At 38.3% G+C, this 19,432-nt stretch overlaps 1 protein-coding gene across 5 annotated transcripts in view; it reads right to left on the reverse strand.

Moving 5' to 3' along the window:
• pola1 (polymerase (DNA directed), alpha 1) overlaps positions 1 to 19,432 on the reverse strand; it is a 163,989-nt gene that overhangs the window by 100,639 nt on the left and 43,918 nt on the right. For all 5 annotated transcript variants that reach the window (XM_061922032.1, XM_061922029.1, XM_061922030.1 and 2 more), the window contains 6 exons: positions 18,677 to 18,806; positions 18,467 to 18,586; positions 18,303 to 18,393; positions 16,891 to 17,015; positions 13,278 to 13,427; positions 13,042 to 13,164 (listed from right to left, as the gene is read on the reverse strand). In XM_061922032.1, the coding sequence (XP_061778016.1) occupies positions 13,042 to 13,164; positions 13,278 to 13,427; positions 16,891 to 17,015; positions 18,303 to 18,393; positions 18,467 to 18,586; positions 18,677 to 18,806 (739 nt within the window). The remainder of the gene's footprint in view (positions 1 to 13,041; positions 13,165 to 13,277; positions 13,428 to 16,890; positions 17,016 to 18,302; positions 18,394 to 18,466; positions 18,587 to 18,676; positions 18,807 to 19,432) is intronic.

Below are 19,432 nucleotides of genomic sequence, written 5' to 3' on the forward strand. Positions count from 1 at the left end.
CTCAACGTCTAGGTCCAGGGTATATGATGTCACCAAAAATGAATGGACTATGAATGTGAAGGCAAAAGAGCGAGGAGTGTCCTGACCAGATATCTACATCCCTAGTTTGATTGATGTAGAACGTTTTTTTATCACATTGTTTACATGTCAAATAATGATTTGCACACTGGATTCTAGTTAACTGAAATACCACAACACTGGATATCGTTCAGAAAAGTAAATTTTAAGAACTTGTACACAAAGTAACACTAAAAATGACTATGATGTGCGCATTTTCCGCGCACGCGTACTAGGTCGCGTTACGCTGGCAGACGGAGGAGAGAGGGGGTCTTAAATGGTGGCATTGTTGTGTGTGGACACGGATAAGGCTAGGTGTGATTTACCCTGGATAACCTTATCCGGCTTAGTGTAAACGGGCCTGAGACAGCAGACATTACATTAATCTAATGTCAAGTACAAGCCCAGCCATTGCTCCAGTCTCAAATGGCCTCGTTAGTGAGTGTTACTGAAGTGACAGTTTGCAGGCGGAAATCTCGTCCCATTCGGCCTTTTGCCACCGCAGACGAGCTAATGGGGCCAAAATAGCAGCGCTGCTCCCATGTGACTATTTGTTAAGTCCGGAGTAAAGCCGACTCTTTAATGGGGACATGAGGACTGTGGAAACATGCAGCCCTCGTTGCCACACCGACACACACAAACATGCAGACACACACATGCAATGGGTGTCTCTTATTCGAAGAAATGTAAAAATTACCCCCTTTGATTACGAGACAGTAGCAGCTATCGAGTGAAAGAAAACGAGGACAACAATGTCACACACAAACAAGACATGATCAGATGGTCAAAGGATTCTAGTGTCTAATGCGGGGAATGATCTGTCATTGCTGAGACAAGAGGAATAATACAAAAACCTGAACAGACACTAAGGGCAACAATATTTACCTTGACTTGATTACAAGCAAACACATTTGCACCATGGGGGGTTAACCTGAATGACACTCTGACCTCCCGGCACCCTCGCCTGTTACCCAAGCTCGCGTCTATCCCTCACTGTGCATGCCATCCAATAATGTCAACTACGAGCTCCTGTCAGGCTGTTTTTAAACACAAGGACAGAGACTCAATTACACGGCTTTTAGGGAGTCATCCTGCACCCTGATACACACACCTGCTGACGGCTGTCAGATTTGCTGGCAAAGATGTCAAAGGTCAAACCAATATGCATTCCATAACAATCAGCAGCTTCCAGCGGACTGCGTAGTTTACATCACTTGATTAGGACGACACGGTTGCTTTTTATAATCAGCAGCTGAGCGCCGATCCAAAAGAGGCCTAATGAAGAGCAAAATAAAATGCAGTCAAGTGTTGAGTTTTGCGGCGCCACAGACACTCAATTTGCAAGTAGCAACATTAACACGGCGACAGAAAATTAACACCAGCAACAGATACTGGAGTCTTTCCCTGCAGCTAAACCCACATCTAAATGCTTTTACTTCAAAGTGTTTCAAGTATGAAATCATGAATTGGCCATATGCCAATGCTCTCTGGACAATAAATGTCTTCCTGGTGTGATGAATGCATTTAGCATCCCATTATAACTGCTTGTTGTCCACGTTTCATATAAATCTTCCTCTGCGGCCAACGCTTCGCTGGCGAACATACAAAAGAACTCAAAATAACACCGAGGGGTTGAGCGGGACATCAATCTGCGGTGGACCCACGGCCATGTAATCTGAAACCTTCCCCTTCCTCTTAATACCATCACCCCCACCTTCTCTACCGGCTTAATACCCAAACATACCAGGACAGAGTCGGCCAACAACAAATGGTCCACCGACAAAGGGCAGAGTTCGGCCAGTAGCACTTGTGCGCGCGCACACACACACGGTGATGATTACAAACCCAAATAGACACACACGGATGTGAGCGCAGCCAAACATTTAAACTCAAATGATAAGATCAAACAAGCTCAAGACATAAGAGTCCGAAGAGGAGATGAGTGGGGGGGGGGGGGGGGAGTGGGAGAGTGTGCCTTGCCCTTATTAACTTGCCGCAAGTGATGAGACGCGCAACCAAAAGTATGTCATCCCTTTCAAAGCCCGCCTTTCAGTCTTTGAAACCACATAACCTTCATCCTGCCACATTAGGCGTCCTTTTAAAACGCCAAACAATAAATAAACCAAACGCATTCCCTCCCGACACCAGTCCAAACAGACAGGATGCGGAATGCAGGGTGGCAGTGTTTGGATTTGCACTGCGGACAACGGAGGTGTGTGCGTGTTACAATTACAAAAATAAAAAGCCTCCTAAATCACGATACAGAAGTAGAGTGCAAATGTGACGATTAAAACGAGGGTGTGGGGTGCAAACAGCAATGGCCAAAAATAAACCGCTTATAAATGCCAGCTTGACTCTGTCTCTTATAAGACAGGGAAGCGCTTGACTAGCGAGCTATTTTATGTCAGGGCCACATGAAAATGCCATCATATCGACTTCAATTTTGGTCAAACTTGGCGACAATGACTTAGTTTTAGACAGCAAAGCTTGATCCAGCTGTTGAAGTGTAACTTTATATCAGGTTACGATGCGAGCTCAGCATATAAGGGTAGGGATGATATTCGAAACCGGTTTTACCGGTTGTTCGATAAGAAAATAACAGAGTCCTCGGACTTGGACCCCTTTTTGATAACCGGTACCCATTATCGAGACCACTATAGTAAAGAAAAAGAGTTGGTTCTTTATTCGAATCCGTCCCGACCAGAAAAGGTCCGTGAGACATCACATAAAAACTACGTCACGTAGCTCAGTCATTAGGCGCAGATCACGAAAGCAGGAAAACAACGGGGGGAAAAAGCGCTCCAAGGTGTAATAAAGTTCAAAACAAAAGACATAATCCAATGAATAACTTTACTAAGAGATTTGAGCAGGGTACAAACACATGACCAACACTTTTACCACCAACCGGAAACATAGCAACCAGGCAAGCAACGCACCTCCTTTACGGCAGCTGTCGCAACGTTCTTACAGCAACCGCAGCACATACACATATATATATATATATATACACATATATATATATATATATATATATACACATATATATATATATACACACATATATATACATATATATATATATATATATATATATATATATATATGTATGTATATATATATATATATATATATATATATATATATATATATATATATATATATATATATATATATATATATATATATATATATATATATATACACATATATATATATATATATATATACAACATATCCCCCTTTTTTAACTTGTGTTTTTCTTTCTTTGTAAACAAAGCAAAATCACAGTATATGTGTTGTCAGTCTAATTATAAATAATGCAGACGAGGCGTGTTGGCTGAGTTCTTGACGTTTACTGCCGGGTGACGACATGCAACAACACTTTTCGGGGCTACCGCGCATGCTCGTCACTCCCGTTGCATGCTGGGTAGTGTGGTTGTTATATTCCCTAGCTCATAAAGAAATAATGTTAACTCAATAAAGTGTATTTCTTTCTTTAGCTTTAACTTTTCACATTTTAGCATTGTAACCACATTGGCAAACAACTGTTCTCTTTATAGAATTTTCTTTCAATAAAGAAACAAAGTGCAAAAATGTCAAAGCATCATAACAAACAGTTATGTCAAATAGTAGCAGAAGTGCACTTTTTGGAGAGCTGTATTTTCAGTTTTGTGCCCAAGGGACTGTTTTTATTTAACACTGTATTATTTATACACCTATAGTGATCACAAAGACAGGTTGTTTTTGTGTTACTGTATATTTTTGTGTTTCTGAAAAATCCCACTTAATGTACTTTGGGTAACAACAGTCAATATATATTTTATTTTATTTTTTTAGGGGGGTAACAGTCAATATTTATTAGATTTAATTTTTTTCTTATATAATAAAAGTGAGCTTTTTTTAAACCAAATATTGTTGTTTTTTTCCATGTACAACAACCTATCTGGACTCAATAAGAGAATCGATAAGAGAATCGGTTCGATAAGAGGATACGATATAGGCTCGAACTCGATAATTTCTTATCAAACATCATCCCTATATATGGGTGTCAAAAATGTTTCCACAGAGTTTCACAGAAAAACTGAAGAACGTTCGGGGCACTATGATATATTTTGTGCATTAACGATGCTAAAACCAAGCCAAAGTAGCTTAATAAACACCAAATGCTTGAAGAAAAAAATTTAATCTGTATGTTATAGGTAGTAACAAAGCATACTAGTAAAATAACCAGCGATAGCTATAATGAATACATTTTATTTTGACAGCATGCAGATAAGCTCGGCACTGAAAACAGCACTCGGGTTGCACTTTGGACACCCTGGACATTGAAATTTCAATCCTTCAGGAAAGCACATCCGACACAAATCTCAATGCTAGTTAGGGCTGGGCGATATGGCCTTTTTTTAATATCTCGATATTTTTAGGCCATATTGCGATACACAATATATAGCTCGATATTTTGCCTTGGCCTTGAATGAACACTTGATGCATATAATCACAGCAGTATAATGATTCTGTGTGTTTACATTAAAACATTCTTCTTCATACTGCATTAATAAATGCACCTTTAAAACATTCATGCAGAGAGGGAAATTACAACTAAGTCAAATGACCAAAACTGTATTTTAAACAGTTATTATTAGCAGGTGACTTTTCAAATGATGCTACATATTAGCAGTAAAGCTACTTCAGGTGGCAACGCTTGTGCCCCACACTTGTCAAATTAAAGTTGTCTATTCGACATCTTCCCGCTTGAAGCCGAACCACCGCCAGATGATGGACCCCCTGCTGTTTTTCTTGGGAATTAATTCTTCCTTCATTTGTTACCAGATTCGCACCTTCTTTCTCTCGTATTACCACTCGCACGGCTTCGCTAGCATCACAGCAAATGCTACCATGTCGCTACCTCTCTGCTCGGGAAGGGCATGTAACGTTGCACGCGTGACGTATGTATGAAGGTGCACTTCCTTATGACTCTGTGAGAAGGAGAGACGCATGCAGTTTAATGCCCGCAGCTAAAAACAACTGCGTGAGAACGTATACTCGAATATCACGATATAGTCATTTTCTATATCGCACAGAGACAAACCCGCGATATATGGCGTATATCGATATATCGCCCAGCCCTAATGCTTGTAATGGTGTACCGATCCATTATGGATATTGGAAACTGCCCCGAAATAGAAGAATCAGATTAGTGGTATATTGGCTTCAATCTTAAACCTATGATAAAATCGCTTCCATACATGTTGAAAAAGCGGATATTTATAGCTATGTTATCTCTCAATCAGTGTTGTGGTATAAAAGAGTTGACACTTTACAGGCAATGTGCTGGCAGAGTTACTAGGTAGAAGCGAGAGCCGCGAGGACATCTTTACTTCATAGCCACGGTGAAATTGAGACACCTGGAGAGGCTTTAGGCATGCATATTAGATCGAGCCGCAGGTTTAGGGCAAACTATAGCAGCCGGATGATGCTGGCAGAAAGGCTTTGTTAGCAGGACCGCTGCTTATGGTTTGGTTAACAATGGTTGGAAAACAAAGTTATTTTGATACCAAACTATAAGCCAACGCTAGAAAGTTAGACCGGATGTTTTGGGAGGGAATAAGCGGTAGAAAATGGATGGATGGATGTTTTGGGAGGATGTTACAGAGTTCACTGTGTCATTAGCAGCGCCATTTAGCACCTCGCAATCAATCCAGAATAAAAAGCTGAAAGACAGCTTGTATCAAAAGGTAAACATGGTAAACTATAGGCTACTAAGAGCTTGCAGCTTAACAACAGCTCTGTACACAATATCGCACAAGCTAGACATACGTAATAAGTATTCTCAAGGAGTTGTTTGCAAAAAATTTAACAAGAACCCCATTGGCTTGCTCATGGAAGGCATTGTTAGGCATTGTTTAACATAACATTTACATTTGTACACGCAGTGAGTGCGTGCGTACACACAAACGCAGTCCAAAAGAAGCAACTAACAATTTGTAGTCAAGTTGTTCAAACCCCGTTTCCATATGAGTTGGGAAATTGTGTTAGATGTAAATATAAACGGAATACAATGATTTGCAAATCATTTTCAACCCATATTCAGTTGAATATGCTACAAAGACAACATATTTGATGTTCAAACTGATAAACTTTTATTTTTTTTGCAAATAATCATTAACTTTAGGATTTGATGCCAGCAACATGTGACAAAGAAGTTGGGAAAGGTGGCAATAAATACTGATAAAGTTGAGAAATGCTCATCAAACACGTATTTGGAACATTAAACAGGTGTGCAGGCTAATTGGGAACAGGTGGGTCCCATGATTGGGTATAAAAGCAGATTCCATGAAATGCTAAGTAATTCACAAACAAGGATGGGGCGAGGGTCACCAATTTGTAAGCAAATTGTCGAACAGTTTTAGAAAAACATTTCTCAACGAGCTAATGCAAGGAATTTAGGGATTTACCATCTATGGTCCATAAAATCATCAAAAGGTTCAGAGAATCTGGAGAAATCACTGCACGTAGGCGATGATATTACGGACCCTTAAACCCTCAGGTGGTACTGCTTCAAAAACCGACATCAGAGTGTAAAGGATATCACCACATGGGCTCAGGAACACTTCAAAAAACCACTGTCAGTAACTACAGTTGGTTGCTACATCTGTAAGTGCAAGTTAAACTCTACTAGGCAAAGCAAAACCCATTTATCAACAACACCAAGGAATGCCGCTGGGTTCTCTGGGCTCGAGCTCATCTAAGATGGGCTGATGCAAAGTGGAAAAGTGTTCTATGGTCTGCCGAGTCCTCATTTCAAATTATATTTGGAAATTGTGGACGTGGTGTACTCCGGAACAAAGAGTAAAATAACCATCCGGATTGTTATAGGCGCAAAGTTCAAAAGCCAGCATCAGTGATGGTATGGGGGTGTAATAGTGCCCAGGGCATGGGTAACTTACACATCTGTGAAGGCACCATTAATGCTGAATGGTCCATACAGGTTTTGGAGCAACATTAGTTGTCATCCAAGCAATGTTATCATGGACGCCCCTGCTTATTTCAGCAAGACAATGTGTTACAACAGCGTGGTTTCATAGTAAAAGAGTGCGGGTACTTTCCTGGCCCGCCTGCAGTCCAGACCTGTCTCCCATCGAAAATATGAGGTGCATGATGAAGTGTAAAATACGACAGCGGAGACCCCGGACTGTTGAACGACTAAAGCTCTACATAAAACAAGAATGAGAAAGAATTCCACTTTCAAAGCTTCAACAGTTAGTTTTCTCAGTTCCCAAACAATTATTGAGTGTTGTTAAAAGAAAAGGTGATGTAACACAGTGGTAAACATGCCCTTTCCCAACTGCTCTGGCACATGTTGCAGCCATGAAATTCTAAGTTAATTATTATTTGCAAAAATAAATAAAGTTTGAACATCAAATATCTTGTCTTTGTAGTGCATTCAATTGAATATGGGTTGAAAATTATTTGCAAATCATTGTATTTCGTTTATTTTTACATCTAACACAATTTCCCAAATCATATGGAAACGGGGTTTGTAGGCTATATATTCAATTATAGCCATTGTTAGTCACTAAAGTTTGCCAAATCGTTATTAGCTGACCAAACACAAAGCTAACGCATACGCGTGTGTGCTACGTACGAACAGTATCTAGTGCCTACAACTAGAGGTAGGAATCTTTGGCCACCTCACGGTTTGATTACGATTCAGGAGCTATGATTTGATTAAATAACGATTAATGATGCATCTTTGATATATGTATATTGATGCAGTTTTACATTTATTTTCATTTCACTAAATAAGCGTTTATCACATGCAAATTTTAAAAACAGTGCATTTGTAATAAAAAAATTCCCATCACATTTATTCAATTCATGGAAATGTGTGCAAACATAAGTGCCCTATAACAAAGGAGCTGGATGGATTTCTTGGTGAGGTGGCTTGCTGCGGTTAGCCAAAATTTGGAACTGTCTGTATTACTATATTTACAATAAATAAATCGATTATCAATTATTGACCTTTACTAATCGATTTTCTAATTGTAATTTATAATGTCCAAATTGCAACGCATCTAAAAATTGATTATTTCCCCCACTTAAAATAACAACACTTTGGAAAGTTAGTGCCCTCTAGGCAACTGTGCAAAGGTTGCAAACAGCCCCAAGTACCAGTAAAATGGAAAAACAAGTTGCCTCTATATTGAAGCTATTATCATATATATCTGATGTATGACACCGAAAGACTTCCAAAGTTTGCAGGTAAATTGTATTCATCTCAAAGATTTCCAAGCCATTTTGAGAGATGATTAGCTAGCCAGTCACCTGATCGCGTGAAGTAGAGGTATATCCCTCCATCACCAACTACAACACAAATAATGTAGACTTAGTGAGAGTCAACAATGATTACTTTTGGGGTTTGGGGGGCCCTCTGGGTTTACTAACAAGAAGACATCATTGCGGTGCCAAAGCAGAGTTTCTTAACGTAGAGATATCATTCTTACTATTTTTCTTTTGTCGAGCACAAAGAAAAGAACATTTTAGTTAAATGTAAGTTGTGTCTATGTACTGCCCAAAACAGCAATTAAAATCTGCTGAAACAGTTACAAAAGCAACATGCCTCGATGAAGCTAGTAAAGAGAGACAAACTCCGATGCCACTTTACCTCCACCTCCACCAAAGGATTTTAATGGAGGCACTGCTAGCCAGGTCAACATCGATAGAGCCATTGCAGCGTATGTGCTCGAAGACATGCAGGCTATTTCTACAGTGGAGTCACCCGCTTTCAGGCAGCTAATTAGCATGATAGCGGGCGTCAAACGGCACAAAAAATTTTCCAAGTTCCTGGACACAGTGGACAGTGAGTACATTAACATGGAAAGCAAGCTAAAGAAAACACTCCAAACTCTGCCTCTGCTCATCATTTAGCACTGAAGGCACACACACACACACACACTGTCAATTCTCTTATCAATCATCAGTCAATCAATGTTTACTTATATAGCCCTAAATCACTAGTGTCTCAAAAGGGCTGCACAAACCACTACGACATCCTCGGTAGGCCCACATAAGGGCAAGGAAAACTCACACCCAGGTCAACATCGATAGAGCCATTGCAGCGTATGTGCTCTTTCATTCTACACTTCTAGAGTGTTTGATTATCAAATCAATCTAAATGTATAGATTATAAAATTCACAAACACAAAGAGGGATCCTAGTGGGCCAGGACAATCTTTCCTTTTCTCTAAACTAAAACTGGGAAAATGCGTAGAGTGTTCTGGGCTACAGTACAGTGTTGCTTTCCTGAAGACATGATTTTAAAGGATACAATGAAACACAAAAAAGCATATAAAGTCAAAAAGTTTTTCCACACTACTGGTATTTTAAGTTTACAAAAAACATGACATTTGTTAGTACGGAGAAGAATCAAATAATTATAGTTGCATATTACTTACAGATACAAGTCTGGAGCTTATTAGAAAGTATACAGTAACAAAAAGTGTGCGGAAAATTGAACTTACTACGTCATAATAGTGATTTACAAACCCCGTTTCCATATGAGTTGGGAAATTTTGTTAGATGTAAAAACGGAATACAATGATTAGCAAATCATTTTCAACCCATGTTCAGTTGAATGCACTACAAAGACAAGATAATTGATGTTCAAACTCATAACATTTTTTTTTTTGCAAATAATTAATTTTTAATTTCATGGCTGCAACATGTGCCACAGTAGTTGGGAAAGGGCATGTTCACCACTGTGTTGCATCACCTTTTCTTTTAACAAAACTCAATAAACGTTTGGGAACTTAAGAAAATAACTGTTGAAGCTTTAAAAGTGGAATTCTTTCCCATTCTTGTTTTATGTAGAACTTCAGTCGTTCAATAGTCCGGGGTCTCCGCTGTCGTATTTTACGCTTCATAATGCGCCACACATTTTCGATGGGGGACAGGTCTGGAATGGCTTTCGCTTTGCATAGTATAGCTTTAACTTGCACTTACAGATGTAGCGACGAACTGTATTTAGTGACAGTGGTTTTCTCAAGTGTATCTGAGCCCATGTGGTGATATCCTTTAGAGGTTGATGTTGGTTGTTGATGCACTGCTGTCTGAGGGATCGAATGTCACGGTCATTCAATATTGGTTTCCAGCCATGCCGCTTACGTGGAGTGATTTCTCCAGATTCTCTGAACCTTTTGATGATATTATGGACCGTAGATATTGAAATCATTACATTTCTTGCAATTGCACTTTGAGAAACGTTGTTCTTAAACTGTTTGACTATTTGCTCATGCAGCTGTGGACAAAGGGGTGTACCTCGCCGCATCCTTTTACACCCTCGCCGCATCCTTTCTTGTGAAGGACTGAGCATTTTTTGGGATGCTGTTTTTATACACAATAACGGCACCCACCTGTTCCCAATTAGCCTGCACACCTGCGGGATGTTTCAAATAAGTGCTTGATGAGCATTTCTCAACTTTATCAGTATTTATTGCCACCTTTCCCAACTTCTTTGTCACATGTTGCTAGCATCAAATTCTAAAGTTCATGATTATTTGCAAAAAAAAAAAATGTTTGTTAGTTTTTAACATCAAATATGTTGTATTTGTAGCATATTCAACTGAATATGGGTTAAAAATGATTTGCAAATCATCCAGGGTGTACCCCGCCTTCCGCCCGATTGTAGCTGAGATAGGCGCCAGCGCCCCCCGCGACCCCAAAAGGGAATAAGCGGTAGAAAATGGATGGATGGATGTATTTCATTTATATTTACATCTAACACAATTTCCCAACTCATATGGAAACGGGGTTTGTATGATTCATGTTGATATAACGGATCAATATCTGTATCTCCAAATACTCAAGACTACAATATTGGTATCGGAAGTTATATTAAAACACCCTTATCATATAGTGTAGTCTGTGTATCCATGTATTCATATATATTACGAATGTGGCCCGCCACAAATAAATTTGGCACACCTTAAATAGATTTGTCACTACCTGTTTGCTATTAAAACAGGACTGCCTGTGAATACATTTTGTTGTTACAACTACATACAGTAGACGTCATCGTAAAGCTGCCTTCTAACAAACCTCATACCTCTGGTCTGCCAGAGAATAAGAAGACGCAAGAGGAGGAAACAGTGTTAAAAGCTTAGCAACAGTAACCAGCATTCAAACACCTAGAAATTATTTTTTAAAGAAACTAGCCACAAATCTATCAACTTTGTGGAGAGCATGTATCACTCTGCTCAACAAGCAGAGCATGCTGCGTCCATCTTGCAAAAAAAAAAAGAAACGCAATACAAAGCGACAGAGGAAAGTTAATTAAATTTTTTAATAGAGTTAATACGTGTGATTAATCACATTTTTCTCCATTCATCATGTACATGTCCATAATTAATCACACAATGTATTTTGACTGTACACGCTCCTGTACCTTAACCGCAAATGGTAACCTGAATGGCGATGCGGGTTGTTAGAGCATATAGTGATCAGATCAACGTATACGTCGGTGTAAAGATGAGTGAGGAGATTCCGACTGATGTGCTCACTGGCATATTTAACCTTAAACCCTGACTGGACTTTGGATAAAACTGATAGCAAGTTTCGGCAAAAAAATGTAATGGATTAATGTAAAACTATTTTTTAAATGTTCCTCAACAACATTGTGACAATAAAGTTGCATTTATGTTCACATACAGGGGTCCTTTTTTTAAGTAAATTTAAATTAATAACCTGTGATCAATTATGAATACTCCAAATTCAAAAGTGTGATTAATCGGATTAAAAAAAACTACAAATTTTACAGCACTTATTCCTAAAGATATTTGTTTTGTTTTTTTGCTCACTTGTTGTCTCCCGGTGTTCGTCAAAATAAAATGCACAGGCGTCATAGCCGCCTACTGCCACAAGTAGATTACAGTACTGGGGGGAACACAAGAGCCATAACAGAGTCAGGACGCTGCCAAAACAAGAGTGTGAAGAATAGTGTTGTTTACATGTCACATCAGATGCTGGTGCAGGCATCGTCACACATCACCTTATCTGACTAAGGAATGCTGAGTGGCCCCGTGAGAGCACACGCAGAAATATTGAGGAGTTAGTGTGAATATTCCGTTTTGCTTGGTTGTGCAGAAAAGCCCAAATGGAATATATGTCGGCTTTTGTTTCAATTGTGAGTAATAAATCCACAGGGTCTGTGTTTAAGAGGCTCGTGAGTCCATGAATGAATACAGTAGTAAAGACGTAGTTTGCATGAAATAAACTCATAATGGAAAATGGGCAGTCAGCGATCTAACTGAAGCAAGAAAAGCTGCAATGTGACAAAGTTGTTTGAGCTACCAAGTGACTAGAGGCACAAAGACGCTGACATAATAACAAAAACACCCACAAGAGTTACAAGCCTGCCCTCTATTAAGAACAAAATGTAGATCTTAATGAAAGACTCCCCTGAGGCACAACCTTACGGCTCCACTGAGGATGTTCACTGTTAGAGCTCATTAAACGAACACGAGGGCTACCACTGACATGGCAAGTGCAAGGTGTTCTGTTACTAAACCAGATTTAGCTGTCACACAAGACACATCTCTTTGCGCCTATTTACTAAGCGCACAAACAGCCGTGTTATTCCATTATGGAGTGCTGAAAGAAGTATTTGCATCAAATTTAACATGGAGCGCAATACCGGTTTGTCTCTGCAACTATAATTAGACAATATTTACTGTACACTGTCTTAGAGAAGACACATCTTTTTTATTTTAGGCATGACAGTTAAAGTGGCGCTAAGGGGGCCGCAGACACGAGGGAAATGGTTGGATGATAGATTATACAGGATTGCCCTCTTGTGGCGGGAGTAAAGATAGCTTCTTTTAGCCACACTGCAACAATCAGACAGTTTCTATTTGGAGAAATGTATTCTCTATTTAATGTGTAAGATTGTGTTGAAATTAATAGGGTGCGTACGCATGTTAGACTTACCTCTCGACCCTTATGTGTGACCAGGGCGGCCAGTGGTTTGGCATAGAAGCGACTGTAGCTAAATCCCAGGCAGCCATACATGCTGTTAGCCGTTAGTTTCAAAGCCTTCTGGCGGATGTCATACTGAAAGACGCACACATTCATACAAAAAATGATTTAACAGCATTAACATGTCGTTATGTTTGCTTGAATAAGCTGCAAGGTGTGTGTGTGTGTGTGTGTGTGTGTGTACGTACCTGCAGGTAGAGGTCCGGGTTGATGTCCTGTTGTTTCATCAACTGTTTAACATGTTTGCGCCTTTCCACCAACTTCCTGATCTCCTTGGGCAGGATTCCCATTTCCAGGTCACAATCTGGTATCTCTGGAATCTCTTCTGGATGGTCCTCCTGTTGCCACGGAAACAACACAATCATTTAAACATCTCCGCCTTGACAGTCAGTTGGTGAACCAAATCAGTCTGATTTTTCAAACAATCTGGTTTCTTCTATCAAACTTACATGTGAAGTTCCTGTTTTCATTACAGCTTGTTTTTTCTAAGTGTGAATGTAAGAAGAGGAAGAGAATGCTACATGCTAGAGCTTGTAGCTGTCAAATCCAGATTGAACCAATAACAACATCTTTCCTTTGCTTTCTAATGCTTTGGTTACTGTGGTTATTACGATCATCAGAGATAAACCACTTTTTTCACAATTTATAACACACACTGTGGAGTGAATTATTTTTCAGTCTAAGTCTTATTGGTGGTTTGCATGTCTGACATTGTCTTCATTTTTATATACAGACATATAATTCTGACATTATTGAATAAATTAAGACTAACGATGTTGCTTGTGGCTGTTTTGAATGAATGAGATCAAGGCAGATATACTTCATGTGTCCATGTTGGGGCCCAAACTATTAAATGTATATATTAATGATATGTTTAATACATCTAAAGTACTGAAATGTATACTATTTGCAGGCGACACAAATATATTTTACAGTAGTGATGACTGTAATGAGCTCACAAATACAGTAAACACAGAGCTAAATATAGTAAAAAAAATGGATGGACACAAATAAATGATCTTTAAATATAAATAAAACTAAGATAGTGAAGTTTGGAAATTGCAACATAACGTCTAAACAGAAAAAAAGTATTGATGTTACCCAACTGAAATCGTAAATAAGAATGAATTTTTGGGAGTAATAATTGATAGTAAACTATCATGGAAACCTCATGTCAGACACATTAAAACAAAAATATCCAAAAGCCTCTCAATTATAAACAAAGAAAAAACTATACCTCAATGAAAATGCACTCCGTACTCTATACTGCACCTTGCTACTCCCATACCGTACATATTGTGTTGAAGTATGGGAGAATACTTACCACAACACAATTCATCCTCTGATCATGTTACAGAAAAGAGCAGTGTGGATCATTCACAATGTTTGTTTTTTAGAGTATACCCAATCTGTTTATGCAATCTACGTTGCTCGCATTTGATGATCTTGTTAAATGTAACACATCAATAATCTAAAATAAAGCATTTCACAAATTATTGTTGTTACGTTTTTTTTTATAAGACCAGTGCAGGCTCGTAACTTGAGAGGCTTTGGATATTTCTCATTGCCGAGAGCTCAAACCACTCGTAAACGTTTTTGTGTGTCTGTATGCGGACTGAAACAATGGAACAAACTGGACTTACACCACAATCAATGCCAAACTATTAATCGATTTAAACTAATATACAAACATTGGGTCTGGTTCAAATATAAAGATAAGGGTCTTTAATTTAATTTGACTTGCTGCTGTACTCTGTCTCAAAGTGTTATTATGTGCTCAATGTTTACCTTACTATTATTGCCAAGTTGTCTATTACCATTGTTGGTATTTTGTCTATTACCATTGTTGGTATATTCATTATTCCTACATTATTGATACAAATTATTGTTACAGTGTAATAATTAGTGTTACCTGTGGTAATGCCACTATGATTCAACATTTGTATTATAATCCTTGAACAACGTAACAGTGAAACTCGTGAATAATCACTGAATGGAGAACTGGGGGTGGGATTAAAATGGACAATCATGTATTACATGCTATACCCAATACCTTTTGCACTATATTAATTTATATTATTATGTGTTGTCAACTTTTTTTTGTTGATTATAATTATTTTTATGTCATTACCTGAAATAAATAAATAAATAAATGAAAAAGGAAATGAATGAATCTACTGCTATTCATTATTTTTTTCCAACTCTATGAAGGAAAAATACACATATTTTTTTGACTCTGTATTACTTCCATTGTGTATATAAAAAGTTTTTTTGTTAAAATACAACTGTTTATAGATTTCTCTCTACTGGCCAGAAGGGATTTTACGCTAAACGGTAGGGCTGTAAATGCTGGTGCACCACACAATTCGATTCGATTCTTAGGGGTAACAATTTGATTCAGAATGAATTCTCAATAAAAATCATTCTAGATGAAAAATCAGTATTTTTAATGACATTGGGTGCCAGTTAACTGCATTCCTCCATTAAATAGATTTCAGTTGTGATACATTTGTGTACTACTTAAACAAAGACTGGTTTTGATAAATAAATTTCGACCCAAACATTTAAGAAAGTCAAATACAAATAAGACAACAAGAGATGTATTCCACACTTCTGTTTTCTAAAGTAAATCTGCACGGCAAATATGGGCATCAACTTCAACAATATAGTGTGCTTGAGTGGCTGGACAGGACAGATTTATAAAAAAAAAGTTTATTTCTTTATATTTTTTTAATCGATTAAGAATCGTTCCAAATAACGTGAGTCATTCTCAAATCGATTTGATTCTACACCCCTACTAAATTATTTAGTATTTATAACTGCGGTAAAACTCCTGACGGTCAGTATTACCGTTTAAAATAAAAATTATTGAAAACCGTGATTGATAACTGCACTTTTGATTAAGTCACGGACTGACTGGTGCCAGATTCCTATCTTAAATGCTAACATGAAAACAAGAGACATTAATGTGTTTCCTTATTAAGAAATTACACACCCAAATCCAAACACATTGCTGTCTGAGCAATTAAGCCATTCAATTGTGTACATTGAACTTACAAGCTGTGCTGTCTTAAAACAGAGTGATCGGTCTAAATTCAGGGAATACACGATTGTGGTGCTTTTATGGTGTGTTCAAGGCTCGCTAAACAGAGTAGAACCCGACAACACCTGCCAGAAAAAAAAATAAATAAAAACTGTGTGTTTATTGATTTATTTTAATTTAAAAAAAATACTTGGTCATAAATTGTGTATACAATTTCTGAGCACATTCAAGAATACAGCAATGATAATGATAATTGTAATAATTCTGGCCACAATAACTGTAAATTGACATTTTCATATCGTAACCTACATACTGGCTTGCGTCATGTCACAGATTTAAAGTGTCACTTTTACAAGGGGAGGTTTAATTTTATAAGATATTTAAAAAGTATGGACTTATTTCAGCTTCTACACCTTTATTTTGTATACTTATGGGTGTGAACAGTCCAACCACCCCTCGGCTTGTTCTTCTTTGCCTGTGAATATTGTTGTAAAGTTGATCAGATGTAGAGATGGGCGCACAGATAACTTACTCAATGCCTAAGAGAATCGCATAATTAATCGCATAATGTCAGTGTGCAAACCCAATCGCTAAAAAAACAAACTCAATCAGATTAACGTGTTTCCATGTATCGTAGAAAGCTTATTTCAGGACAAATTATTTGAGAAATCAGACTAATTTACTGCATGGAAATGAACTGAATGAGGACTGATTGTTAGACACAAAACCAAGACCGATTCAAATCCAAAAACACACACCTGATTCTGCTTTTGTGCACTGGAAACCTGCCGCTGCACAGTGGTGAAGCAGATGTTGAACTCTTGGATGATGGACGGATACAGGCTGTTGAAGTCGAGCAGCAGCACAAACTTGTCGTAGAATCCTGCGAGTTGAAGTAGCTTTCAGATAGGGCAGGGCAATAATATAATTGTGATCGACGATTGTGATTAATTGCAGTTTGATCACAGTGATCAGCTTTAAGCATTTTTACCTCCCTCGAACATGGCGGGAATGTATGTTGGAAGATACCGTCGTAGTTAACATACGTATAATCCTGCACACAACAACCTGCCTTTATTGACTGTTGTCCTGTGCGTGTCAATGAATGTGTGTGTGTGTATATGTGTGTGCGCATTAGTTTGGGTGTCTGTGAGCACACAACCGCCCACTATCGCGAAAGTCAGGCTCCTCAAGATGTCATTAATGATGTAATTAAAGAAGGACATAAAAAAAAATATGGCTAACACTAACATAGAAGTTGAAGCAATATTTAAAAAGGAGTAGTAACTTCGGTGACAGACTTTAGTCTCACTGTCTGCTGCAGCTCATGTTATGGTGTGTACAGTAATCCTGCTCTCAATGCGATCTCGCATGCAGGCACATAATGTCTTTGTCTACTGGTCCTGACTAGGAGAATTACCACACCTGCTAATTCAATCAGGAAAAAAGGACATTTTATATAAAAACATTTTGAACTAGACATTTTCTATGAGTTTGCTCTGATTTAACTCAGCAGATATAATGTGTACTAAAAAATTTGGAAACACTGCAGACACTTGGTTCAAAGAATTTGTGGATAAAAATATTTTGTTCCTGAAACAATCATTAAACATCTGGATCACCCTTTGCTTTTTGCCAAGCCAATGGTGAGAAGCACTGGTGCATACAAGTAATCAAAAAATACATATAATAATTTACCATTTGAAAGTGTTGTTTAGTAAATGCTCACTTAAAAAAAAGTCTAATAGTATTCAGTACACCACTTGTTTACAGCAGAATGAAGTTTGTGATGAACAGCAAAATAACAAGAGAACTTTGAGAGGGGGAAAAAATTGTTTTCTTTACTCCCACAAAATGTAGCAAAAAAGAAGCGGAACCGTGTCCTTAAAACGGGGAGGTAAACACCATAGCGTGGGTTATCTGTAAAGCTGCACCTCTAGTAAACACCATTATAATTACAAGATACTGCAGTAGTAAACAATAGAGCTGCAAAAATCTTGAAAGGGACAATCCAACTGTAATAAAATAAATAAAAACTTGTGATTTTAATCAAGATCAAATGATATGAATACATTCATCATGATATTTTTTTCCCCTATCGCCCAGCCCTACTTTCAGAAACAATTTTATGTCCAAAAGAGGATCTGTTCTCTCTTTACGATACACTCACCAACTTTAGGATCCAGCACCAGTCCTCCGGCATATGCAGCCTTCTTCTTACGCCTTCCTTTTCCGGCATCCACATCTTCTTCTCCGTCAATCTGGAAAGACATCAGGAAGGTTTGTATCATGCCAGTCGAGGTCATAAGGAAGCTGTAACTGTTTAAATGTTACCATCTCCATCTGCGTTTTCTTAAAGGAGGGTTTGTCAGGGACAATGTAGTTATTATCGTGGAAGGCGTGGAGCAACAGGAACTCATTCCTTTCCGCCCGGCCGCCCATCAGAGTACGAGACTGCAGAGAAATACATTAATAATCCAGTATGACCGGCACTAAACTACAACTTTTAAATACATCATAGGGGGAGGAAGAGTGATGCAATACCATGACGTTCCCTGCAATGTTGGTGATCTGGAGCGCCAGCGGAAGCACGTTGAGCTCACACATTATCTGGAGGATCAGCTTGGCGTCAGTCCATGTGAGCTCCAAGAGGTATAGCAGGTGCGGAGAATCACTGGTACACATAAAAATCAATACAATAAACACAAAGACAACATTATTATTTATCTACTGAACTCTGGAATCAAAAACTATTGAAAATATCCATTATTTGAAATAGGTGACACTGCAACCTCCTAACAATAAGTGTTTATTCCAGTAAGCAGCAAGAAAGTTAGATAAACAATGAAAGTTTAGTAGTACCATGTTGACCTGAACATATTGTAAGACCTACTGTACCTTCCCTACACAAAAAAGACTCTATAAACGACAAGTCGTGTTATATTTGGGGTCTAAATTTATACATGCAAACCAGGTGGGAATCTTTGGGCACCTCACAATTAGATTACGTTCCAGGGGCTACGATTTGATTATAAATTGAATATTTATGAATCTACAATTATTACATTTTACAACATATTATCATTAGTTAACATCCATCCATCCATTTTTCTACCGCTTGTCCCTTTAGGGGTCACAGGGGGTCGCTGTAGCCCATCTCAGCAACAATCCGGCGGAAGGCGGGATGCACCATGGAAAAGTCACCAGCTGACCACAGGGCCAACACAGATAGACAGACAACATTCACACTCACATTCACACACTAGGGACCATTTAGTGTTGCCAATCAACCTATCCCCA

This window comes from Nerophis ophidion, linkage group LG15, assembly GCF_033978795.1.
Source record: "Nerophis ophidion isolate RoL-2023_Sa linkage group LG15, RoL_Noph_v1.0, whole genome shotgun sequence".
Classification (NCBI taxonomy): Eukaryota; Metazoa; Chordata; class Actinopteri; order Syngnathiformes; family Syngnathidae; genus Nerophis; species Nerophis ophidion.